This window comes from Erinaceus europaeus, chromosome 23, assembly GCF_950295315.1.
Source record: "Erinaceus europaeus chromosome 23, mEriEur2.1, whole genome shotgun sequence".
NCBI lineage: Eukaryota > Metazoa > Chordata > Mammalia > Eulipotyphla > Erinaceidae > Erinaceus > Erinaceus europaeus.
Genome location: NC_080184.1, coordinates 5,234,257 through 5,260,706, shown reverse-complemented (window position 1 = coordinate 5,260,706; position 26,450 = coordinate 5,234,257). Strand labels below are relative to the sequence as shown.

General features: G+C 43.6%; 1 protein-coding gene across 4 annotated transcripts; it reads right to left on the bottom strand.

Moving 5' to 3' along the window:
* LOC103123664 (zinc finger protein OZF-like) lies at positions 1-23,185 on the bottom strand. 4 transcript variants are annotated; one of them, XM_060182147.1, is made up of 6 exons: positions 23,111-23,185; positions 12,805-12,932; positions 9,793-9,919; positions 7,698-7,790; positions 5,921-5,986; positions 1-3,079 (listed from the first exon to the last, which is right to left on the bottom strand). In XM_060182147.1, exons 2-6 carry the CDS (start codon positions 12,817-12,819, stop codon positions 1,779-1,781), a joined length of 1,602 nt encoding a protein of 533 aa, XP_060038130.1. In that variant the 5' UTR covers positions 12,820-12,932; positions 23,111-23,185; the 3' UTR covers positions 1-1,778. The 4 variants fall into 4 exon arrangements, with proteins under 4 accessions (XP_060038130.1, XP_060038129.1, XP_060038128.1 ...); XM_060182146.1 differs by lacking the exon at positions 23,111-23,185 and adding an exon at positions 22,938-23,006; XM_060182145.1 differs by lacking the exon at positions 23,111-23,185 and adding an exon at positions 21,507-21,534.
* Positions 23,186-26,450: the final 3,265 nt, after the last annotated feature.

Below are 26,450 nucleotides of genomic sequence, written 5' to 3'. Positions count from 1 at the left end.
TTTAGTGTTAACACACGGCATACCGTTTATTGATGAAATTGAACTGCGTTTGTTGAACATGTTAAGTCAATACAATGTCTACAGAAAACACTGAATATAACACTGTAAGCACCTGGCCAAAACAGATTCTAGTCTTTAATATCAGTCTTTGTCTGATAATGATCTTCCAATGCCAGCAATATTTGGAAAACCTGGATGTACAGTCACTGGATGTCCTTTTAAAAGGGAGAATAGGCTATACAGCATTACACCTCTAATTATCTTTTAAATGGCCAGCACTGTCTTCTTAATGATCAGTTGGTAAAACTTTAAATTTCAGGCTACTCGTCTATTTTGTTTTAATACAGAGAATATTTCACAACTAACATATCACACTGTTTTTAAGCAAATGACATCTTCATATGTTTTTCACACATTTGATGTTTGTTGTCATTAATATTCCATGGAAACGCCACGATGTATTTTTGTCTTTCTACGCAAAAGCGTTGCCGAGACTTTTTCTGACAAGCCACCAGAAATATCTGAGGTATTTCAAGAAAACCCACACAACTTCACCAACTTTATAAAGACAGAGCAGAGAGTTAATCTGAGAGAGGTGATATAGCTCACTTGGGGATGGTGTGCTGTTTTTGCCAAGTATGTGACCCAGGTTTGAGTCTGCCGCCTACCACACTGAAGGAAGTTTCAGTGTTACGGTTTCTTACACTCTTACTCTCTACTTATTTCTTTTGGGGGGGTAGGTGGGGAACATGTGACGAGTGTTGCAGTACTGGAAGAACACTTTGGCTTTGTAAAAGATAGCAGAGAAAATAGAAAGGAAAAGTATGGTTGTTAGGAGTGGTAGATTCCTGTGTAGACACATACTCCTGTGATCCTTTGAGGAATGCTAACACTATCAATTTGTTTCAACTTTGCTCTTGTATTATTCTCATTTAGAGTCTTTGCAGAGTGATTTATTACCAGTTCTGTCTTCAGATTTGATTCTCAAGTCAGTACTCACCCACCTTTGTTTTTCCTCCCAACACACTCTTGGTGTTTCCTAGAGTATACAGTAACTATAAATCATTTATTTTTATTTATTTATTATTAGAGAGAAACTGAGAGGAGTAGGGGAGAAAGACACCTGCAGCCCTCCTTCACCACTTGTGAAGCTTCCCTCTTACAGGCAGGGACCAGGGGCTTGAAGCTGGGACTCTGTGCACTGTAATGTGTGCGCTTAACCAGGTACAACACTGCCTGGCCCCTATATCATTATTTATTACATTATACCTGGACCATTTTCTCTCCAGCATGCACACACTTTCATATTAAGCAAGAGTATTTACAGTAAAAAGATCTTAATATGTAGAACTTTGGTTGTGGGTGTGGAACGATACATCGCAATCTTTTTTTTTTAATATTTATTCCCTTTTGTCGCCCTTGTTGTAGTTATTCTTGTTGTCATTGTTGATAGGACAGAGAGAAATGGAGAGAGGAGGAGAGAAAGAGAGGCACCTGCAGAACTGCTTCACCGCCTGCAGGTGGGGAGCTGGGGGCTCGAACCGGGATCCTTATGCCGGTCCTTGTGCTTTGCTCCACCTGCGCTTAACCCACCGCGCTACCGCCCAACTCCCGATACATTGCAATCTTATAAATTTGTCAACAAATTATTATTACAAAAAAATATTCAAAGAAAAAGAATGACAATAAAAATCTCTCTCCAGAGCTCCTAAAGTATGAGTACTGACTGGACTGAAGGCTTTCCCACACTTTCTACATTTTTTTTTCTTTTTTCTTTTTTAAGGCTTCTTTTTAGAATGAACGCTCATATGTTTAAGAAGATGCGACACGTAAGTGAAGACTCTGTCACATTTTTTACACTGGTAAGCTTTCTCTCCGGAGTGAATCAGCCGGTGCCGAGTGAGGTTGGACAGCCAGGTGAAGGCCTTCCCGCAGTCTTTACATCTATAGAGTCTCTCTCCGCTGTGAGTTCTCAGGTGCTGGGAGAGGTTGGAAGATTGACTGAAATCTTTGCCGCATTCTTTACACCGGTAGGGCTTCTCGCCGCTGTGGGTTCTGAGATGCTGCGTCAGAGTCGACCGGTGGCTGAAGTCTTTGCCGCACTTCTTGCACTTGTGCGGCTTCTCCCCGCTGTGTATCCGCAGGTGCTGCGTGAGATAGGAAGGGTGGCTGAAATCTTTGCCGCACTCTTGACACCTGTGGGGTTTCTCTCCCATGTGCATCTTCAGATGCTTCGTAAAACCCGAATGCCAGTTGAAGGCCCTGCCGCATTCCTGACATTTGTAGGGCTTCTGGTCCCCGTGCGTTCGCAGGTGCTGGGACAGATTGGACGACTGGCTGAAGTCTTTGCCGCATTTCTTGCATTTGTAAGGTTTCTCCCCGCTGTGGGCTCTCAGGTGCTGAGTGAGGTAGGAACGATGGCTGAAGTCTTTGCCGCACTCCTGACATTTGTAAGGCTTCTCCCCGGCGTGGATTTTCAGATGCTTGAAGAGGCCCGAGCGCCAGTGAAAGTTCTTGCCGCATTCTTTACACCTGTAGGATTTCTCTCCCGTGTGGATGCCCAGGTGTTGGATGAAGTGCGAGTGCCACTTAAAATCCTTGCCGCACTCTTGGCACTTGTAGGGCTTCTCGCCCGTGTGTACCCGCAGATGCTCGATGACTTTCGAGTGCCATTTGAAACATTTGCCGCATTCTTTACACTTGTAGGGTCTCTCTGGCTTGGGACTGCTCCGCTGCTTCTGAAGTTGCTCGTACATGGAATCCTCCCCCCCTTCCCTTTGGAGACACGGCTTTTCAGAGAGTCTCGGATGAAGACTTAATACCGTCCTGTATTCAAAATGGTTCACGTGATCGTAGGCGGTATCCACTACGTACTTTTCCAGATACTCTCTCCTCACAGTCAGGATTTTATTATGAGCGAATGGCCCCGACTCCTTAGGCTCATTGTAACATTTCCAGACTTTCATTACGTAGACGCTCGAAGGACTGCCGCTTCCATGGTTTTCCAATGGTACATTCAGGAAGGAGTCTTCTCTGTCTGTCTTTGGAAATAAGATCTGGGTATCGTGAGAAGAGATACCTGAAAGACACCAAGTGATCAGTTACTCTTTAAAAAAATTTTTTTAATATATTTATTTATTCCCTTTTGTTGCCCTTGTTTTATTGTTGTAGTTATTATTGATGTCATTGTTGTTGGATAGGACAGAGAGAAGTGTAAAGAGGAGGGGAAAACAGAGAGGGGGAGAGAAAGATAGACACCTGCAGACCTGCTTCACCACCTGTGAAGCGACTCCCCTGCAGGTGGGGAGCTGGGGGCTTGAACCGGGATCCTTCCGCTGGTTCTTGCGCTTTGCGCCACACGCACTTAACCTGCTGCGCTACCGCCCAACTCCCTATATATTGATTTATTTATTGCCTCTAGGGTTATCACAAGGGCTCGGTGCCTACACTACGAATCCACTGCTTCTGGAGGCCATTGTTTCCCATTTTTGTTGCCCCTGTTGTTGTTATTGTTGTTGGATAGGGCAGAGAAAAGTTGAGATAGGAGGGGAAGACAGAGAGGGGGAGAGAAAGATAGACACCCGCAGACCTGCTTCATCGCTTGTGAAGTGACCTCCCTGCAAGTGGGGAGCCGGGGGACTCAAATCAGGAACCTTAACATTGGTCTGTGTGCTTTGTGCCTTGTGTGCTTAACCTGCTGCGCTACCGCCCGGCCCTCTTAATATTTATTTATTAGTATCTTTATTTATTGGATAGAGATAGAAATTGAGAGGAAGTGGGAGATAGAGAGGGAAAGAGACAGAGACACACCTGCAGCCCTGCTTTACCACTTGTGAAGATTCCCCCCTGCATGAAGGTGGGGCATTGGGGCTTGAACTGGGGTCCTTGCACACTGTAATGTGTGTGCTTAACCAGGTGTGCTATTGCCTGGCCCCCAAATTATGGTGTTTTAATGTAGAGAGTATTTAATATTTAATTGCTCTTGTCTGTATGTCCTATCACAGACTGCTTGCTATCTTTTAGTATTCTACGGTTGACTTTTTTTTTTTGCCATCTCAATTTACTTTTAATAATTAAAAATTATTTGAAAAATAACAATTTATTTATTAAATTCTTTGATGTTACAGATTTTTTTTAAAAAAATTATTATAAAATGGAAATACTGACAAGACCATAAGATAAGTGGGGTACAACTCCACACAATTCCCACCACCAGAATTCCATATCCTATCCCCTCCCCTGATAGCTTTCCTATTCTTTATCCCTCTGGGAGTATGGACCCAAGGTCATTGTGGGTTGCAGAAGGTGGAAGGTCTGGCTTCTGTAATTGCTTCTCCGCTGAACATGGGTGTTGGCAGGTCAATCCGTACTCCCACAGCCTGTCTCTCTCTTTCTCTAGTGGGGTAGATCTGGGGGAGGTGGGGCTCCAAAAAAGGAAAATAATATATATATATATATATATATTTTTTTAAACCAGAGCACTGTTCAGCTCTGGCTTATGGTGGTGCAGGGGATTGAACCTGGGACTTTGGAGCCTCAGACATGAGAGTCTGTTTGCATAACCATTATGCTATCTACCCTCTGCCACAAAATAATCTTTCTTAAACATTGTCCCTACTATGAATTGAATGCTTCTGAAACACACACACAGACACACACACACACACACACACACACACGTATATGGTGATATTTAGCAAAACATTTGAGCCTAAAAGAGAAAGTTTTAAAAAGATCCAACCATATGGATTAACCTGCCAACGCCCATGTTCAGCAGGGAAGCAATTACAGAAGCCAGACCTTCCATCTGCATCCCACAATGACCTTGGGTCCATACTCCCAGAGGGTTAAAGAATAGGAAAGCTATCAGGGGAGGGGATGGGATACGGAGTTCTGGTAGTGGGAATTGTGTGGAGCTGTACCCCTCTTATCCTGTGGTTTTTGTCAGTGTTTCCTTTTTATAAATAAAAATTAAAAAAATAAAAAATAAAAAGATCCAACCAGAAGCAGCTGAGTGGTAGCACACCTGGTTGAGCGCACATGTTACAATGTGCAAGGAGCCCAGTTTAAGCCCCCACCTGCAGGAGGAAAGCTTCTCAAGTGGTGAAGCAGGGCTGCAGGTGTTTTCTGTCTTCTCCCTATCTCCCCCTTCCTCTCAATTTCTGGCTGTCTCTATCCAGTAAATCAATAAAGACAATAACAAAATAAAAAAAAAAAAATCCAACCAGAAAAGTTAAAACATGGAGGACACAGTCCCCGGAAGCCTTATATATCCCCCAACACTTCATCTACACTATTCCAGCCTTTAGGTGGATGATTGTTCAACAATTTGTTTGGCTTTATATGTTAACTCTCTTTTCAGCCACCAGGTTCCGGATGCCAGCATGATGCCAACCAGACTTCCCTGGAGAGATGACTCCACCAATGTGTCCTGGAGCTTCGCTTCCCCAGAGCCCCACCCTACTAGGGAAAGAGAGAGGCAGGCTGGGAGTATGGATCAATCAGTCAACGCCCATGTTCAGCGGGGAAGCAATTACAGAAGCCAGACCTTCCCCCTTCTGTATCCTACAATGATCTTGGGTCCATGCTCCCAGAAGGATAAAGAATAAGAAAGCTATCAGGGGAAGGGATGGGATATGGAGATCTGGTGGTGGGAACTGTGTGGAGTTGTACCCCTTTTATCCTATGGTTTTGTTAATATCTCCTTTTTTAAATAAATAAAAATAAAACCTTGTGCTTTAACGAGTTATTTATGAATATGGTAATAATTCACACTATACAGGAAGACATTATGAGGAAAAGGAATAGAACAAACCAAAAACCAACAGACAAAACCCCACAAACAACCAGAACACGGGATTGTTTACGTGTGTCTATAAATTGACTCCATTTGGAATGTGGGGGTTTTGAAAAAGCTCACCTTTGGAGAGGGACACTCTGCCCAGGACTCTTAATCCAGATTCCACTAAGTTGCTGGTATCTCCAGCTAAGAAAAAAAAAAAAGTTAAGATGTTGTAAGAAACACAATTTTGAGATCTGGCTGCTTGAGTATTTTCTGCTTCCCACAAACAATATTTTAATACCTTTTACACACACACACACACACACACACACACACACACACACACACACACACATTATACACACCACAAACAATACTTTAATACCTTTTACACACACACAGACACCACAAACAATATTTTAATACCTTTTACATACACACAACTCACCACTCTGCTTCCTACAAACAATATTTTAATATCTTTTACACACACACACACACCACAAACAATACTTTAATACCTTTTACACACACACAGACACCACAAACAATATTTTAATACCTTTTACATACACACAACTCACCACTCTGCTTCCTACAAACAATATTTTAATATCTTTTACACACACACCACAAATATTTTAATACGTTTTACACACACACACCACAAACAATATTTTAATATCTTTTACACACACACACACAGACACACCACTCTTTTGGAATCCAAGCTAAGGGTGTGCCATGTCCACACCTGCAGAAGACAGGAAGTCATTTTGTACACTGATGAAATCAGTCAGTCAGAATGTTGTAAAGTTTATGCTGGGGGCCCTTCAGAAGACTGGATATAGTAAAGCAGAAATACTTGGAGCTGTGCTCCAGTGCTCCTGAGAATTGAATACCAAATCCCATTATTTCTCTCACTGTCTCACATAACTCTGACTCCAGGCAAAAAGACAATTTAATGCTGAGTGCCTCAAAAAATATGCACATTTCTAGAACTTTGGTCCATATTCCCAGAGGGGGAGAAATGTTATGGAAAGGTGATTAGAGGGCTCTAAAAACCAATTTTCTCAGGACCCAGAGAGAGAAGAGGATATAGGGGAAGAGATTCAGAAGTAGTAATAGGTGTAGCTATGACTTATAATGGAATAAAAGGCAGGGTTATAGAAAGAAAGAAAAAAATGGGAGAAAATACACATATATACAGACAGTTATAGAAATAATAGTCTGTATCTGTGACCTTGCAGTTTCCAGTGGAGGGGATGGGGACACAGAACTCTTGGTGGTGGGAATAGTGTGGAATTGGTGACTGTTATTTTGTTAAATCGCTAATAGAAATAACATTAAGTAATAATATGCACATTTCGGCAGGCCTGAAAAACAAAGGACCATGGTTCTGTTATCCGGTTCTTCACGATCCACAGAGCTCTTGAGAGCTCACGGTGATGTGATGAAAGATGACTGGAGCAGGTGACTCCTTAGAGGATGGAAGAAAAAGTTAAGTGTTGGACAGGAGACAGTTTCCGGTGACAAAAAAAAAAATTACTTCAACAATGATTTCTACTGAGTTATAGTTTCCCAAACCACATCTTGAACTCCAGCTTCTTTTTTTTTTGTTTTTTGTTTTCCCCCCTTCTTCCTCCTTGACTTGAGAATCTTTCCATTTTTATTTATAACTGGATAAGGACAGTGAGAATGGAGCATGGAGGTGGTGGTAGGGAATAGAGAGACAGAGAGACACCTGCAGCCTTGCTTCACCATTCCTTAAGCTTTCCCCCTTCAGGTGAGGGTCGGGGGCTTGAACTCGAGATCTTGTGCACTGTAATGTGTACTAAAGTTTAAACCAGCTGCACCGCTGCCTGGTCCCAACTCGAAGACCTTTCTTCTGTTGATGCTTGTGCTATTCACGTACCTTTGAATATGGATAACTTCTTTCTCTTCTTGGCCCACGGCTCCTTCTTTTGCTCCAAAAATGTTATCAGGTCTGGCTTAGATATCATACAATCTATTAAAGAGAAAAGCCATTTGGGTACTCTTGATAAACGATCCATATTTGGATCTACTTTTCTTGAAAACTATTCCTCAACATTTTTTCTCTTTTTTCTTTTTAAATCTGGAAGTCTGTCTGGATACATAGGAGAATTTTCCCTCTTTCCTTTCTTACTTTTATTAATAAACAAGTAGATACTGTGGTCCGGGAGGTGGCGCAGGGGATAAAACATTGGATTCTCAACCATGAAGTCCCGAGTTCAATCCCTGGCAGTACATGTACCAGAGTGATGTCTGGTTCTTTTTTTTCTCCTCCTATCTCTCTCATGAATAAATAAATTCTTAAAAAAAAAAAACCAAACAAGTGGATACTAAGACACCATACCATCATTTATGAAGCTGTGTTTCAATCATGTTTATTTACTTATATTAACTTTGTTCACTGGACAGAGATAGCCAGAAATTAAGAGGGAGGTAGAGAGGGAGAGAGAGAGAGAGAGATACCTGTAGCACTGTTACACCACTTGCAAAGCTTTCCCACTGCAGGTGGGGATGGGGGCTCAAAACGGGTCCTTACGCACTGTAACATGTGCGTTCAACCAAATGTGTCACACCCCCCCCCCCCCAGCTACTCATGCTTGCTTTTATGTGGCTCCAGGAATCGGTGCCAAGCTCTAACACACATACACCATAGCCCCTACCATTGGACAGTATTTCTGGACAAAGGAAATATTTTTTTCTTTAATGTTTATTTTTGAGAGATAGGAGGGAAATAGAGATAGGGAGAGTGGAGGTCAAGCAAGCAAACACCCCAGTGCACAAGGACCTGGTTTCAATAAGCTCTTGGTCCCCACCTTCAGGGGGAAAACTTCATGAGCAATGAAGCAGGTCTGCCGGTGTCTCTCTGTCTCTTTCCTTTTCTCGCCCTTCTCCCCTCTTCATTTCTCTGTCTCTATTCAACACTAAATAAATATAAAGATTTAAAGAGAGCGGGAGAGGGACTCGAAGTGCAAGGAGCCGCGTAAGTATCCCGGTTCGAGGCCCTGGCTCCCCACCTGCAGGGGAGTCGCTTCACAAGTGGTGAAGCATGTCTGCAGGGGTCTGTCTTTCTCTCCCTTTCTGCTTTCCCCTCCTCTCTCCATTTCTCTCTGTCCTATCCAACAACGACAACAACAACAGCAATAATAAGTACAACAATAAAAAACAACAAGGGCAACGAAAGGGAAAATAAATAAATATTTCAAAAATATAAAAAGAGAGAGAGAGAGAGGAAGAGAGAGAGAGACAGAATCCAACATTTTCTAATGTGCCACTGGGCCACAGGAAGCATTTTCAATGTTCAGATCTTAAACTCTATTTCCAAGTACTACTGATTAAAAATAAATAAATAAAAAATAAACAATAAACATGGGATTGAAAGATGGACTATCTCTTTAACCAACCTGATGTCTAGAATTATTACTAATCCAGAGTGAAAAATACGTTATCACCTCAACAATAAAGACTACAGCTGAGGTGAAAACATCAAAGATCTCTGGGGGGCTGGGGCGGTAGTGCAGTGGGTTAAGGGCATATGGTGCAAAGTGCAAAGACCGGCATAAGGATCCCAGTTCAAGCCTTCGGCTCCCCACCTGTGGGGGGCGGGGGGTTGCGTCACAAGAGGTGAAGCAGGTCTGCAGTGTCTATCTTTCTCTCCTTCTCTCTCAACTGCTCTCTGTCCTATCCAACAACCACACCGATAAACAACAAAGGCAACAAAAGGGGGAAAAAAAGGCCTCCAGGAGCAGTGGATTCCCAGCCCCAGCAACAACCCTGGAGGAAACAAAACAAAACAAAACAAAACAAAAAACCATGGAATATTTCCTTTTCTTCACCAACATTCCTACCCCCCCGCAACCCTCCTTTTGGCTCCAGACATTTGAATTTTAATCAAAAGATCGTCCAAGAGACCTTCGTTATTCAGTGTCAAAGATATAAGCCAATGCACGCATTTTGCAAATTCTGGAGTGTAATCTCACCTAAGGACACCAGATGTCCATAGTTCTCTAGCATCACATCCTTGTACAAATCCTTCTGAGCCTGGTCCAGGCACTCCCACTCCTCCTGAGTGAATTCTATGGCCACATCCTTGAATGTCAGCATTCTCTGAAATCAAAAACAAACGAAGGCAATGAAAATACGTTTTACCGAGGAGCAGAGAGTTCATAATGTGACCCAAGATGAAATTACAGAGAACTGGTTCAGACATAGATGAATTTCCCACCTTATGCAAATACGGACTATTTTCAGCATAGTAGTATGTTCTAAGATATTTTCTTCATTTAAAAGTTTTGACTGGGAGTCGGGCGATAGTGCAGTGGGTTAAGCGCATGTGGCGCAAAGCACAAGGACCGGAGTAAGGATCCCGGTTCGAGCATCCCTCTAGGGGGCAACAGAGAGAGAAACAAAGAGATATCACAGCAATACTCAACCATTTGTGAAGTTTTGCCCCGGGTGGTGTGTTTTTGGTGACTTGGGGTTTCGAATCAAGAGACCTTGTACATGGTTGAACACGTGAATATCTGGGTGAGCTAGTTTCGAATCAAGAGACCTTGTACATGGTTGAACATGTGAATATCTGGGTGAGCTAGTTTCGAATCAAGAGACCTTGTACATGGTTGAACATGTGAATATCTGGGTGAGCTAGTTTCGAATCAAGAGACCTTGTACATGGTTGAACATGTGAATATCTGGGTGAGCTAGTTTCGAATCAAGAGACCTTGTACATGGTTGAACATGTGAATATCTGGGTGAGCTAGTTTCGAATCAAGAGACCTTGTACATGGTTGAACATGTGAATATCTGGGTGAGCTAGTTTCGAATCAAGAGACCTTGTACATGGTTGAACACATGAATATCTGGGTGAGCTAGTTTCGAATCAAGAGACCTTGTACATGGTTGAACACGTGAATATCTGGGTGAGCTAGAACCTGGAGAAACTTTGAGAAGGCAGATTCTTTCCAACACAGCACCATGGGCATCAGTATGGCTACTGCACAGATTCTGAGGTTAGGCTGCTCCAGACTGCTAGGTAATGGGGCCTAACAAGTTAAGATTATACCCAGCCAGGCTGCTCTCAGGAGCTCTGGATAGATCAATCCGTTTTGAAGAAGTTTCCTGGTTCCAGACTTTTTGTTTATCTTTATTTGTTTATTTATTGGATAGAGACAGCCAGAAATCAAGAGGGAAGGGGGGGGTGGTAGAGAAGGGAGAGAGACAGAGAGACACCTGCAGAACTGCTTCACCACTTGCAAAGTTTTCCCCCTGCAGGTGGGGACTGGAGGCTTGAATCAGGGTTCTTGTGTGTTGCTAACATGGGCACTCAACCAGGTGTGATACCACCTACCCCCTATTCTTAGAAATTCTACTGATATGGGTGGGGGTAGTTGGCATAATGGTTCTGTAAAGAGATTCTCATGGCTTAGGCTCCAGAGTCCCAGGTACAATCCCCTGCAGCACCATAAACCAGAATAAACAGTGGTCTGGTAAAGTAAATAAATAAATAAATAGGGAGTCGGGTGGTAGCGCAGCAGGTTAAGCGCACATGGCACAAAGTGCAAGGACTGGCATAAGGATTCCACTTTGAGCCCCTGGCTCCCCACCTGCAGGGGGATCGCTTCACAGGTGGTAAAGCAGGTCTGCAGGTGTCTGTCTTTCTCTCTCCCTCCTCTCTCCATTTCTCTCTGTCCTATCCAACAATGACGACATCAATAACAACAACAATAAAACAAGGGCAACAAAAGGGAATAAATGAAAACAAATGAATGAATGAAATAAAAATACTTACATAAGAGAAGCCAGGCAGTGAGTGGTGTGCCAGGTTAAGCACACATAGTACAAAGTGCAAGGTTCCCGATTTGAGCCCCCGGCTCCCCACCTCGGGGGGGGGGGGCTGCTTACAAGCAGTGAAGCAAATCTGCAGGTGTCTATCTTTCTCTCCCCCTCTCCATCTTCCCTTCCTCTCTCAATTTCTCTCTGTCCTATCAATAACAACAAAACAAACAAATAAAAATGAAAAAAAAAAAAAGGGCACCAGGAGCAGTGGATTTATAATCCAGGCACTGAGCCCCAGTGATAACCCTGGAAGAAAAAAAAAATAAAAGGAATAATCACAGAAGACAACCATTCAATGGCGGAAAACTAGGAAAGTTTTACATTAAAACAGAGATCTGAAAGTCTACTACCAGTACTAGTTTTGGTGCTACAGTCTATTTATTTCCTCCTCTATCTGAAAAAAGCCAGTCCAGGGTCAGTGAAGCCCTGGAGATGGCAAAAGAAAACAAATAAAAGATCCAAACATCCAAATTTTTTTTTTTTTATAAAATGCCAAGTGAACAGACCAACACTCAGGCATCTTTTATTTCTTTTTTTTAAAAATATTTATTTATTCCCTTTTGTTGCCCTTGTTGTTTTATTGTTGTAGTTATTATTGTTGTTGTCGTTGTTGGATAGGACAGAGAGAAATGGAGAGAGGAGGGGAAGACAGAGAGGAGGAGAGAAAGATAGACACCTGCAGACCTGCTTCACCGCCTGTGAAGCGACTCCTCTGCAGGTGGGGAGCCGGGGTTAGAACCGGGATCCTTATGCCGGTCCTTGTGCTTTGCGCCACCTGCGCTTAACCTGCTGCGCTACAGCCCGACTCCCCACATCCGAAATTTTTAATGCCAACAGTGGTTCTGGAGTTGGGAGTGGGATCTGTGTCTGTATCCCTAAGGAAGACTAACATATGAGTTAAAAGACACCAGTACTGAGAGCAAAGAGATCCAAGGGACTAATCCTTGGATGCCTTTGAATTGAAGAGCATAATGATGATGCACAGAGACTCTCATGCGCCAGAAGCTCCAATGCCCCAGGTTCAATCTCTGGCCCCACCGTAAATTAGAATTCACAAGTGCTCTGCATTCACAAGTGCTCTGGTAGCACTAACACACACACACAAGCACCCTGGTAACACACACACACACACCTGGAAGAAGACATAAGACACTTACCTTCAAATCTGACATTTCTCCTTCCTCCTTCTGATTCTCTGATTCTTCTGATTCTATGAGGATTTATCACAAGATGGTTCTTAAATACACCTTCGAATACACAAGCTGAACTTCTTCAGGTGCTGAGTCTGAAGGCAAGACACACATTCAATTCCTTCAAAATCCACTATCTAAGGAGCCATTCAGGAACAACGAACTCCCTAATGAAAGACAACCAGAGTTTCTCCCGGTCTTCACGGGACCTCTCCACCCATAGATTCTGTTGCAGCAACAGGGTATTGTTGGGAAATTGTGCAGATGTGGTCGAACATTGGCAGGGCCCACAAACTATTATATTTCCATGCAAGTTTTATTTACAGATATCCACTACCAGATTACCCCCTCAGGGTATCAGCCATTCCCTAGGGAGCTAAAACCCTAGCAGCCATTGCTACGGAAGCTGTCTACCTTCCCAGAGTGCCTTATTTTCTCCACCCCCCTTTCTAGCCAATCCCATCCCAACTTGCCACTTCTGGAATTTCTCCCATAACAGCCCTTCCTGCTTCCGCTTTTGCTCTCTTGCTCCTTTATCTGTCTTCCGTGACCTGACCAGAGAAGGGCTGCTAGGCATAGTGGGAGGCGGCCATTTTGCTAGCTCCATGTGGCCTAAACCACTCTGCTCTTGCCCATTTCTGGGGGTGCCCATGTGAATAAAGATTTGTGTTCCTGCTCTGCTCTGGTCTCTTCTCTCTCCTCCATGATGCAACCCGACAGGGTATGGGGTGTGTGGGGGGCACCCTGGCCTGCTCCTTCCAGAGATGGGTAGAGAGCAGACCTGTGAGCCTCTACTTGGAAAAAAGCCTGGACTCAACTCTAGTTATCTCCCTTGGAGCATTTCAACTTCAAACAAGACGTCACCATAACATGATCAAAATCATGTTGAGTGAAATAAGTCAGAAACAGAAAGATGAAGATGGGATGATCTCACTCTCAGGCAGAAGCTGAAATACAAGATCAGAAGAGAAAACCCAAGTAGAACCTGAACTGGAATTGGCGTATTGCACCAAAGTAAAAGACTCTGGGGCGGGGGAGAGTACAGGTCCTGGAAAAGGATGACAGAGGACCTAGTGGGGGTTCTTTTGTTATGTGGAAAACTGAGAAATGTTATGCACGTACAAACTATAGATTGTATTCACTGTCAAACGTAAAACACTAATCCCCCAATAAAGGGGGAAAAAAAAAAGCCTGTATCATGAGACTAAAACAACATAAACCTTCACAACCTTTTAGAGGTGACTTTTCCTAAAAATCCCTCTTATGATCATCATGGAAAGTCTGCACTGAAAAATAGTTTTAAAAATAGTTCCTGGGAGTCGGGTGGTAGTGCAGTGGGTTAAGTGCATGTGGCACAAAGTGCAAGGACCAGCAGAAGGATCCCGGTTCGAGCCCTGGCTCCCCACCTGCAGGGGAGTCGCTTCACAGGCGGTGAAGCAGGTCTGCAGGTGTCTGTCTTTCTCTCCCCTTCTCTGCCTTCCCCTCCTCTCTCCATTTCTCTCTGTCCTATCCAACAATGACAACATCAATAACAAGGATAATAATAACCACAACAATGGTAAAACAAACAGGGTAACAAAAGGAAAAAAATGGCCTCCAGGAGCAGTGGATTTGTGGTGCAGGCTCCCCACCTGCAAGGGGGTCGCTTCACAGGTGGTGAAGCAGGTCTGCAGGTGTCTTTCTCTCCCCGTCTCTGCCTTCTCCTCCTCTCTCCATTTCTCTCTGTCCTATCCAACAATGACGACATCTAGAACAACAACAATAACTACAACAATAAAACAAGGGCAACAAAAGGGAATAAATAAATAAATCTTTAAAACAAATAGTTCCTTTGACCACTTTTAGTATGTACATAAATTATTAGGCATTCCGGAGGAAACTGTGATTTAGTGGCCTTGAAGGAGGGTAGCACAGAGTTTAAAAAACAGTAGACTGGGGGTCAGGCGGTAGCACAGCGGGTTAAGTGCATGTGACACGAAGTGCAAGGACCAGTGTTAAGGATCCTGGTTTGAGCCCCCTGCTCCCCACCTGCAGGGGAGTCGCTTCACAGGTGGTGAAGCAGGTCTGCAGGTGTCTGTCTTTCTCTCCCCGTCTTCCTCTCCTCTCTCTATCCTATCTAACAACAATGGTGACATCAATAACAACAACAACTACAATAAAAACAGTGGACTCTTGGTCAACAATTTGTTTGGCTTTGTATGTTAACTCTCTTTTCAACCTCCAGGTTCCAGATGCTAGCATGATGCCGACCAGACTTCCCTGGACAGACAACCCCACCAATGTGTCCTGGAGCCCCACCCCATTAGGGAAAGAGAGAGGCAGACTGGGAGTATGGATCGACATGTCAACGCCCATGTTCAACGGGGAAGCAATTACAGAAGCCAAGACCTTCAACCTTCTGCACCCCACAATGACCCTGGATCCATACTCCCAAAGGGATAAAGAATAGGGAAGCTATCAGGGGATGGGGGATGGGATATGGAGTTCTGGTGGTGGAAACTGTGTGGAGTTGTACCCATCTTATCCTATGGTTTTGTCAATATTTCCTTTTTATAAATTAAAAAAAAAAAAAAAACAAAGAAAAGAGAGAGAGAAAAAAATAAAGAAAGCAGTGGACTCACAAGAATGAGGTCCTGAAGTTATTTACCTGGCATCTTACATAGCAGAGTAATACTTCTATTCTTTCCCTCTCATAAACAAACTCCCCCCCTAAAAAAATGAAATTATGGGGGTCTGAGTGATGCTACACCCAGTAGTACGCACATATTATGGTCAAGGATGTCCTCACCTGTGTGTGGTGGTGGTGGTGGTTTAAAAGCGGTTAAGTGGTGCTCAAGTATCTCTTTCTCTCTTATCTGCCCCTTCCCTCAATTTCTGTCTCTATCAGATAGGGAAAAAACAAACAAACAAAAAACCAAGAGCGGGTGGGGGTGGATAGCATAATGGTTATGCAAAAAGACTCATGCCTGAGACTCTGAAGTCCTAGGTTCAATCCCCCATACCACAATAAGCCAGAGCTGTGCAGTGCTCTGGTGTTTGCCTCTGTGTCTTTCTCTCTCTGCATCTATCTCAAAAATGAAGTAAAATAAAAACAAACAAACAAACAAACAAACAAAAAAACCAAGAGCAGTGGATTCCTTGTGTAGACACAGAGTCCCAGTATACGCCTGGTAGCAATATAAATTTTAAGAAAAAAAAAAAAGGGTGGTAGTGGTAGTAAATCTGGTTAAGAAGACTTATTATGAAGTTTAAGGGCTTAAGTTTAAGAGGATGCTTCATGAGTGGGGAAGCAGGTCTGCAGGTACTTCTCTATCTCTCGTTCTATTTCCCTGTCCTGTCTCAATTTCTCGAATAAAAATTAGAAAGAAAGAAAAAAAAAAAGAGAAGGGGGAGGAGGAAAAAAATGGCCACCAGGAGCAGTGGATTTACAGTGCAGGCACTAAGTTCCCTTGAGGGAATTGAAAAAAAAAAAAAAGGGAAAGAATTGTGATTTTTTTTTTTTTTGCCTCAAAAAATGACTGGATTGTGCAAGGACAACAACAGGGACATTCACAACCTAGTTGAGCACATATGTTACAATGTTCAAGCCCCCAGGCAGGAAAAGATTCACAAGTGGAGTAGCAGGTCTGCAGGCGTCTCTCTCCCTCCCCCCCCTCTCAGTTTCTTCTGTTTCTATCCAATAAATAATAAATAAATAAATAACAATAATAAAGACAGGATATTCATTCCTGAAATATTTCCCCTGCTGGCAATCCCTGATCCCAGGAATAGAATAAAATAAAATACAATAAAATAAATAGCTTAATGCTGTCTCTCTCTTGAGGTTGAAAGAAAAAACTCTTCTGGATACAGTAAAACTATGTCAGTGTGAAGCTGAAAAACACAAAAAACACTTTTTTAAAAAAAAAATTTATTTCCTTCTGTTGCCCTTGTTGTTTTATTGTTGTAGTTATTGTAGTTATTACTGCTATCTTTGTTGTCAGATAGGACAGAGAGAAATAGAGAGAGGAGGAAAGACAGACACCTGCAGACCTGCTTCACCGCCTGTGAAGCGACTCCCCTGCAGGTGGGGAGCCGGGGGGCTCGAACCGGGATCCTTACGCTGGTCCTTGCACATTGCACCACCTGCGCTTAACCCACTGCGCTACCGCCTGACTCCTATACTTTTGGTTTTTTATCTCACCTAAAAGCTGCCCAACATGCTTCACCAACAGACTATGTTCTAATCAGCGTACCAAGAGTCCCCCAAATAAACTGTCATACTAATTCTAATAAAATACCTTTTTAAAAAGTAAATTTGAAAGAAATGTGGGTAATGCTCATGCTGTGCACTGTCTATTTAATCTGATTCCCCTGTGATTGAGCACACACATTACCAAACACAAGGCCCCAGGTTCAAGCCCCCGGTCCCTACCTGCAGGGGGAAAACTTTATAAGTGGTGAAACTGAGATGGTGATGCCCCTCCTATCTCTCTCTCTTTCCCCTCTCAGTTTACCCAATAATAAAATGAGTAAATATATATATTTTAATTTTTATGTTTATTTATTTTCCTTCATTTTATTTATTTTATTGTCTTTATGCACTGTGAGTGCTTAAACAGGTGCACCACCACTCGTCAGCACTGTCATAAGCCAGAGCCGTGTGCAGTGGCTTATGGAAAAAAGAGAGAGACGGAGTAGATAGCATAATGGTTCTGCAAAGAGACTCTCATGCCTGAGGCTCCAAAGTCCCAGGTTCAATCCCCCACACCACCATATCCAGAGCTGAGCAGTGCTCTGGTTAAGCAAACAACAACAACAACAAAGGGAAAAAAAAAAAAAAAGACAGAGAGAAAGAAAGAAAGAAAAAAGTAAGTGATGTCTGGTTCTTTCTCTCTCCTGTCTTTCTCATAAATAAATAAATCACTAGGAGGAAGAGGAGAAACAGTTAAGAAAAAATGGGTTCTGTGGCCCAGAGTATGGTGAAGCGATCAAACAAAGGTCTTGAACTTGTCAGCTCCTGAATTGCATTTTTGGCACCCAACACCAGTCATACTTTTGGTTCACTTATCATTTCAAAATTTTTTATTATATTTCTTTACTGGGTAGAGACAGCCAGAAACTGAGAGGGGAGGGGGAGATAGAGAGGGAGAGAGACAGAGAGACACCTGCAGCCCTGTTTCACCATGCGTGAAGCTTTCCCCCTGCAGGTGGGGACCAGGGGTCTCCAACCTGGGTCCTTGTGCGTTGTTAATGTGTGCGCTCAACCAGGTGCGCCACCACCCGGCCCCAATACCACTGAGGAATTTCTATAGTTGGGAAGGGAGGAAGCTCTGGTACTAACTATGGCGTCTTTTGTTCTCTTTCTGCTTCTTGAGCTCAATGAGAAAGTGGTCTAGCATTGTGAACTTGCACATGGGCAAGGCCCCAACTTCATAAAAAGATTTTTCTTTTAAATATTTATTTATTTATTCCCTTTTGTTGCCTTCTTGTTTTATTGTTGTAGTTATTATTGGTGTTATTGATGTTGTTGTTAGATAGGACAGAGAGAAATGGAGAGAGGACAGGAAGACAGATGGGGGAGAGAAAGATAAGACACCTGCAGACCTGCTTCACCGCTTGTGAAGCGACTCCCCTGCAGGTGGGGAGTCAGGGGCTCAAACCGGGATCCTTATCCTGGTCCTTGTGCTTTGCGCCACCTGCGCTTAACCCGCTGCGCTACAGTCTGACTCCCGAGACTTTTTTTTTAAATAAAAGAGAAAACACAAGTAGAACCTGAGCTGGAACTGGCGTATTGTACCAAAGTAAAAGACTCTGGAGAATACAGGTCCCAAAAGGATGACAGAGGACCTAGTGGGGGTTGTATTCTTATATGGAAAACTGGGAAATGTTATGCATGTACAAACTATTGTATTTACTGTCGAATGTAAAACATTAATTCTCCAGTAAAAAAATTTAAAAACAAAAAATAAATAAAAATAAAAGGGCTGGAGTCCCATGCATGCTATTCCTTGAGAACTCGTTTTTGAGCTTAGTAATATACTCCAATGTATGTTCCAGCTCTGAGGTATGAGAAGAACTCAGATAAGATCTTTTGTATTTCTGTTAAAAGATAAATGAGTCATATTACCAAACAACACACCACATAGCTTTTAGGGAATAGTCTATAGCACAGTAAAAGGCTTATATATTTTCAGATGGTTGGGGTTAGGGTTAGGATTAGGGGTTAGGGTGTCTTTGACCAATTAGAAATGTACTTATCTCGTGTATTGCACCAAAGTAAAGGACTCTGGGGTGGGGGGTGGGGGCAGCTCAGGTCTTGGAACACAAAAGTGGAGGAGGACCTAAGTGGGGGTGGGGTTAGAATGTTATGTGGAAAAATGAGAAATGTCGTGGTCCAGGAGGTGGCACAGTGAATTTAGTTTAATCCCTGGCAGCACATGTACCAGAGTGAGGTCTGGTTCTTTCTCTCTCTCCTAGCTTTCTCATAAATAAATTAAAAATATTTTAAAAAAGAAAAAGAAGTGAGAAATGTTACACATGTACTGCCTACTGTATTGTACTCTGAACTGTCAACCATTAATCAACCTAATAAGTGAAAAAATGTATTAAAAATAGAAAAAAACTTCAAAAAATGTACTTATCAATTTGACAAATGAATTGCAATTCCATGTAGTGAGATGGAGAGCTTATTAAAAGTCAGCCTCCATTCAGAATGTATATATTGCTCTCAATTCCTGAAATATTAAGTGTATTGTAAGTAATAAGCTTTTTTTTAAAATTTGTCTTTTTAGTCAGAGCACTGCTCAGCTCCGGCTTGTGGTGATAAGGGGGATCGAACCAGGGACCTCATTGCCACAGGCATGAAAGTCTGCATAACAGTTAAGCTATCTACCCGCCTAGTAATAAGACTTTTTAAAACTATTTATTTATTCCCTTTTTTATTGTTGTAGTAATTGTTGTCGTTGTTGTTGGATAGGACAGAGAAATGGAGAGAGGAGGGGAAGACAGAGAGGGGGAGAGAAAGACAGACACCTGCAGACCTGCTTCACCGCCTGTGAAGCGACTCCCCTGCAGGTGGGGAGCCGGGGACTCGAACTGGGATCTCTACTCCAGTCCTTGTACTTTGCGCCACCTGCACTTAACCTACTGCACTACAGCCCAACTCCAAGTAATAAGACTTAAAAAAAATATACTAGAAAGCAATTTTTTTTTTCTTTTTCAGAAGCCCGAATCACTCTAGGTCAAAGAGTTTTCTTATTAAGTGAGCCTTTTTTTTTTTTTGCCTCCAGGGTTATTGCTGGGACTTTGTGCCTGCACTAGGAATCTACTGGTTCTGGAAGCCAGTTTTTTCACATTTTGGTGCCTGTTATTATTGTTATTGCTATTGTTGTTGGATAGGACAGAGAGAAATGGAGAGAGGAGGGGAAGACAGAGAGGAGGAAAGAAAGACAGACACCTGCAGACCTGCTTCACCACCTGTGAAGCGAACCCCTTGCAGGTGAGGAGCCGGAGGCTCGAACCTGGATCCTTGTGCTTCGTGCCATGTGCGCTTAACCCGGTGCGTTACTGTCCACCACCACCCCCTTTTAAAAAATCGTATTCTAGATAGAGATACATAGGAACATGCCCACGGAAATGAAACAAGAGATCTACTAGCTCAGTGTTATCTCAGGACTGACTCAATAATCCGCTGTAATACTGGATCAAAGATTTTTCTTTGATTCTCGACAAAGGGAATTTTTTTTTTTTTGTAGGACACATCCCACATAGTACATAAATTGCCCTGAAATACAAAATTGTCCTTTCTATTTGTTTTTTTCTCATCTTTTTTCTTTCTAGGCAGGTCAGAGAGAAACTGAGAGAAATAGACACTTGCAGCCCTGCTTTACTGTTCTTGAAGTATCCTCCAGCTCCCCCATCCCCCCAAATCGCCCCCCCCCACCCAGTCCCGTAAGTGGGGATGGGGGGCATGAACCGGGTTCCTTGCACATGCTAATGTGCGCGCTCAACAGTGTGCGGGTTCAATCCCCTGTACCACTATAAGACAGAGCTGAGCAGTGCTCTGGTAAAATTAAAATAAAATAAAATAAAACAGTGTGCTAGCGCCTGGCCCCCTCACAAACTGACTTTCAACACATTTTTTTTTTCTTTTTTGCCTCCAGGGTTATTGCTGGGGCTCGGTGCCTGCACCATGAATCCACTGCTCCTGGAGGCCATTTTTTTCCCTTTTGTTGCCCTTGTTGTTTATCCTTTTTGTTGTTATTATTATTGCTATCATTGTTGTTGGATAGGACAGAGAGAAATGGAGAGAAGAGAGGAAGACAGAGAGGGGGAAAGACAGACACCTGCAGACCTGCTTCACCGCCTGTGAACCGACTTCCCTGCAGGTGGGGAGCCGGGGCTCGAACCAGGCATCCTTGCACACGGGTCCCTGTACTTCCTGCCATGTGCTCTCAACCCGCTGGGCTATCACCAAGCCCCCTACAATTTATTATAGGTTTTTTAAAAAAATTTATCTCTTTATTGGGGAATTATTGTTTTACATTCAACAGTATTATTATAAGTTTTTAAAGTAAGTAAATGAAACCGCTGATAAAACACAAAAACCAACAGTATGAGAAATGAATGTTTTACGATTTCAAAGTGTATGTCCATTTCACCCTCTGATGTGGGAGAGGTCAACTTACCTGAATAAATTTCATTTCTTCTTCTGCCACTTCCTCTGACTTCCTTTTTGGGGATCAAAAATGAAGAGAAATTACAGTTGGCATCTTGAGAGTGGTTTTTTTTTTTTTTTTTTTTTTTTAATGCTCTCTCTATAACTCTGCACCTACAGGTAGGACAATGCAATTAATAAACGGGGCCAGGGGCCAGGTGGTGCTGCACCTGACTGAGCTGCCCACACTGCAAGTAAGCCAGGACCCAGGTTCAAGCTCCTGCTCCCATCTGCAGGAGGGGAAGCTTCCCAAGTGGTGAAAGCAGGCTGCAAGTGTCTGTTTCTCTCTCCCTCTTGACCTCCCCCCTCCCCTCTCAATTTCTGTCCTTATGCAAAATAAACAAACACGTGGGGGGGGGGGCTGGTGCACCAGGTTGAACGCACATGTTGCAATGCACAAGGACCCAGGCTGGAGCCTCCAGTCCCCATCTGCAGAGGGAAAGCTTCACAAGTGGAGAAGCAGGGCTGCGGGTATCTCTCTGTCTCTCTCCCTCTTTATCTCCTCCTTCCTTCTTAATTTCAGGCTGTGTCTATCCAACAAATAAATAAATAGGGAGTTGGGCGGTGGTGCAGTGGGTTAAGCGCACGTGGAGCAAAGGGCAAGTACTGGCTAAGGATCCCGGTTCCAGCCCCCGGCTCCCCACCTGCAGGGGAGTCGCTTCACAGGCGGTGAAGCAGGTCTGCAGGTGTCTGTCTTTCTCTCCCCCTCTCTGTCTTCTCCTCCTCTCTCCATTTCTCTGTCCTGTCCAACAACATCGACATTAATAACAACAACAATAATAATAACTACAATAATAAAACAAGGGCAACAAAAGGGAAAATAAATATTAAATTTTTTTAAATAATAAAGATAATAAAAAACTTTAAAAAACCAAATAAACTAAAAAAAAAAAAGGAAAAAAAAAAGCACCAGAAGGCCCAGATATTCCTGTAAAAAAAAAAAAAAAAATGAGAGTGCCTGGTTGGTTGAGCACACATGTTGCAGTGTACAAGGACCCGGTTCGAGCTCCCAGTCCCCACCTGCAAGGGGGAAGCTTCACGAATGGAGAAGCAGGACTGCAGGTATCTCTCTGTCTCTCTCCCTCTTCCTCTCGATTTCTGACTGTTTCTATCCAGTAAGTAAATAAAGATCATTAAAAAAAAATTAAAAAAAATTTTCTAGACCGGGCAAGACTCATGCATTGCTTTGCCATGTAGAGGGGAGGCCCCACCCCACCATATTGCAAGGAGCTTCGGTGCTATGGTCTCTGTCAGTATGCCTGTCTGTCTGTCTCTAGTTAAAATAAATAAAGGGCAAAAAAAAAAATAATAATAAATAAAAAATAAATCCCATTTCTAATCCTAATGAGAAACCTGGGTTGAAGAAACCTTCTTTCTCATTGTAAGTGACAACAGAAATCACCTTCTGGAACTCGCTCTGAAAAAATAAAATAAAATAAAATAGTCATTTCTGAGGTTTGCAGGGCCGAGCCTGGGCGGGGGGGGGGGGAGTGGGGGTGGTAAGAAGGAGCGGTGACACTTGTGTGGCCCAGCCGCCGCCCCCACCTCCAGGGCTTCACAGTGACCCGCACTCACTATCTCCCCTTCTGGGCTCCGGGAGTCACGGAAGCATCTTCCTCAATCCGATTCTCCCAGACCTGAGAAGTGTCCCGAGTTGAAACAAGCTGGCATCCCGCTGGCACATGATCCAAACACAGTTACTTCCTGGACTGGTGTCAGAGCCCCGCCCATCCCTCGTTTTGATTGGCTATAATCCGAGACAAGACCCTCCTCCTCAATTTCATTGGATAATATTCCTATCACACAAGCGACTCCAGCGGGGAAACAGGATGCTGGCCTCCCCTCCGCCCCCCCAACACCATATCCAATCACGATTCGTTGTGGCTGTGTGGCAGGTGTGGAATCCAATCAGCTTCTCAATTGGGTGCGGTTGAAGGACCGCCCACACCAGGGAAGGGGGTGGGGGTGGCGCGCCCTGGGGCTGTTAAAGCGACAGCTGCAAATAATGTGTGCTTTGTAAATAACAAACAGGCGCTCTGGTGCAACCCGTGATGCAACTTTTCTTTCCAGATCTTGCTAAAGTGATGGTGGCTTGGGGCCCGGAGAGAAGCACTCTGGAGAGCTTGGAGTCTGCAGGGAAGATGGGGCATGAGGGCACCCAGGGCCTAGATCTGCAGGGGCTGCATTTAAGCGGCCAGAAATGCACCTGCAAGCAGCCCTGCAGCCAGTCTCTCCGCTGTCCCCTCCCCACCCTCAGGGGAACTCGGCAGTGGGTGGCCAGGGGTGGAGCCTCCCCCAGCCCTGCGGTGTCCCCGCATGGGGAATCTGGCCCCAGACTTTTGTGTCAGCTGCCAATGCAAATTCCCCTGGGGGTGCAATCCGGTTCTGCTGAGCTGAGGGCAGGAAGTGTGGTCGTTCAGCTCCCCCTTCCCAGAGTAAGGTTCTAAGGGACTGGATTCAGGTCCCTGACCCAGGTTGGGGGTCGCACCCCCCCCCCCACACACACACACAGACACATGGCAAGAACGCTGGAAGTTCAGCACTGCGGGATGGTCACCATGAAGGCTACACATCTTTTTTTTTTTTTTTTTTTAAAGTCTGTGACCCATCCCTCCCACCCACTCCCACCCCCCTATAGAGCCTCTACTTCCCCCAGTCCTGGAACCCTTGGATAGGGCCCACTTTCCCGTGTGCCTCTCCCAATCCATATCAAATAATATTGCATCTGCCGATCACAACCTAATTAACACAACGATTGCCACCTCAACATGCTTCACTTCAGACTGTGTCCAGAGACTTCACGTGTGGAATGACAACCCTTCAGCTTCATTACTCAGGCGGTGGTTCACTTTCTAACAAAGTCTCAAAACCTAGATATACACCAGTTTCTGTGAGAGAGAGCATATGTTCACACGTATCCAACGTGTGAAACGCAAAATATATACCTGAAAGCAGAAGTACACTAGAGTTTGCAGTGAGTATCCCCCTAACACTTCCTCTCCACTATTCCAACCTTTGGGTCCATGATTGCTCAACAATTTGTTTGGCTTTGTATGTTAACTCTCTTTTCAGTCACCAGGTTCCAGATGCCACCAGGATGCTGACCAGGCTTCCCTGGATTGAAGACCCCACCAATATGTCCTGGAGCTCTGCTTCCCCAGAGACCCACCCTACTAGGGAAAGAGAGAGGCAGACTGGGAGTATGGACTGACCAGTCAACGCCCATGTTCAGCGGGGAAGCAATTACAGAAGTCACAATTACACCTTCTACAACCCACAATGACCCTGGGTCCATGCTCCCAGAGGGATAGAGAGTGGGGAAGCTATTAGGGGGAGGGGGTGGGATATGGAGATTGGGTGGTGGGAATTGTGTGGAGTTGTACCCCTCCTACCCTATGGTTTTGTTAATTTATCCTTGCTTAAATAAATAAAAAAAAATTTTAAAAAGTGAGGCGCACCTCCTTGAATACACTTGTTACATGCACAAGGACCAGGTTCGAGCCCCTCACCCCATCCTCACCTGCTCAGGGGAGAAGTTTCATATGCAGTGAATCGGTGCTGCAACTGTCTCTCCCTTCCTTTTTTAAAAATATTTTATTTATTTGTTTATTCCCACTAAGACCTGGGTTTGAGTCCCCGTCCCCACCTGCAGGAGGAAAGTAGTGAGGCAGTGCTGCAGGTGTCTCTCTGTCACTTGCTTCCCTCTTAATTTATGGCTATTTCTATCTAATAAATAAAGATAATACAAAAAAATTTAAAAAAAATAAAAATTAGAAAGAGCAACATGTCTGACTCCTAGCTTCTGAATAAATGCTTACTTGTTGATTGAGTATAGGACCAACACAAGAACTCTTCAGATATGCAGGAGATAATGTTTAATGCCTTAACTAAAGGAAAATATATGTGATTTCTATAGTTAAAATATGGAGGATATATTGGGGGTCAGTCGGTAGTGCAATCGGGTTAACAGCATATGGCCCAAAGCACAAAGACTGGAGTAAGGATTCCAGTTTGAGGTCTCCCCCCCCTTGCAGGAGGGTTACTTGACAAGCCGTGAAGCAGGTCTGCAAATGTCTATTTTTCTCTCCCCCTCTCTGTCTTCCCCTCCTCTCTCCATTTCTCTCTGTCCTATCCTACAACAATGACATCAATAACTTCTTCTTCTTCTAGCGTTTGCCCTTCTTCCGTAGCTAGTCAACAGCAAAGCTGTCAGGAGCTGCTTGTTGCTGGCTTTGAAAGTGACTGGGATCCATGTGGATTCAGTCGGCTAGGAAGGATCGTCAGTTTCCCCAATGAATGGGTACTCACGGGATGCACCACGAGAAGGTCGATCCAATGCAACCCACATCAATAACTATAACAATAAAACAAGGGCAACAAAAGGAAATAAATAAATAAAAACAAAAAAAAGGATACTCATGATGAATGTAGCATCTTGGAGGCACAGATGTTGGAAATCAGTTATCTGGATCATAAAATCTGTTGTTTCATTTAAAGTGCAAGAATTAGTTGACAAATAGTTTGACCAGATGTTACTGGTCAGTTTTGTACAAAAACCCATGTCTAACACATGTTTTGGGAAATGCCATGGTTTAATGTATTGACTGCTAAACTTATTTTTTGGCTGAATAAGAATTTCTCTCATTGGACCCCTGATTGTGAATGCACAAGGAAATTGAACTTGTTTTAAAAATGTTTTATTAATGATTTAATAATGATTGACAAGATCAACTCCAGTCATTATTATTTCTACAGAAAGTGCCCAGATATCCCATTTGTCAATGCAGAACTTTTGCCAATAGGTTTACCTTCCAGGAGGGGAACACTGCTTCATTTTCATCGCTTGTCAATTCTGTTTCTGTTTTTGCCAGGAGCATTTCGTGGAGGGCTCTGGCCACAGCATACACAGCATTGT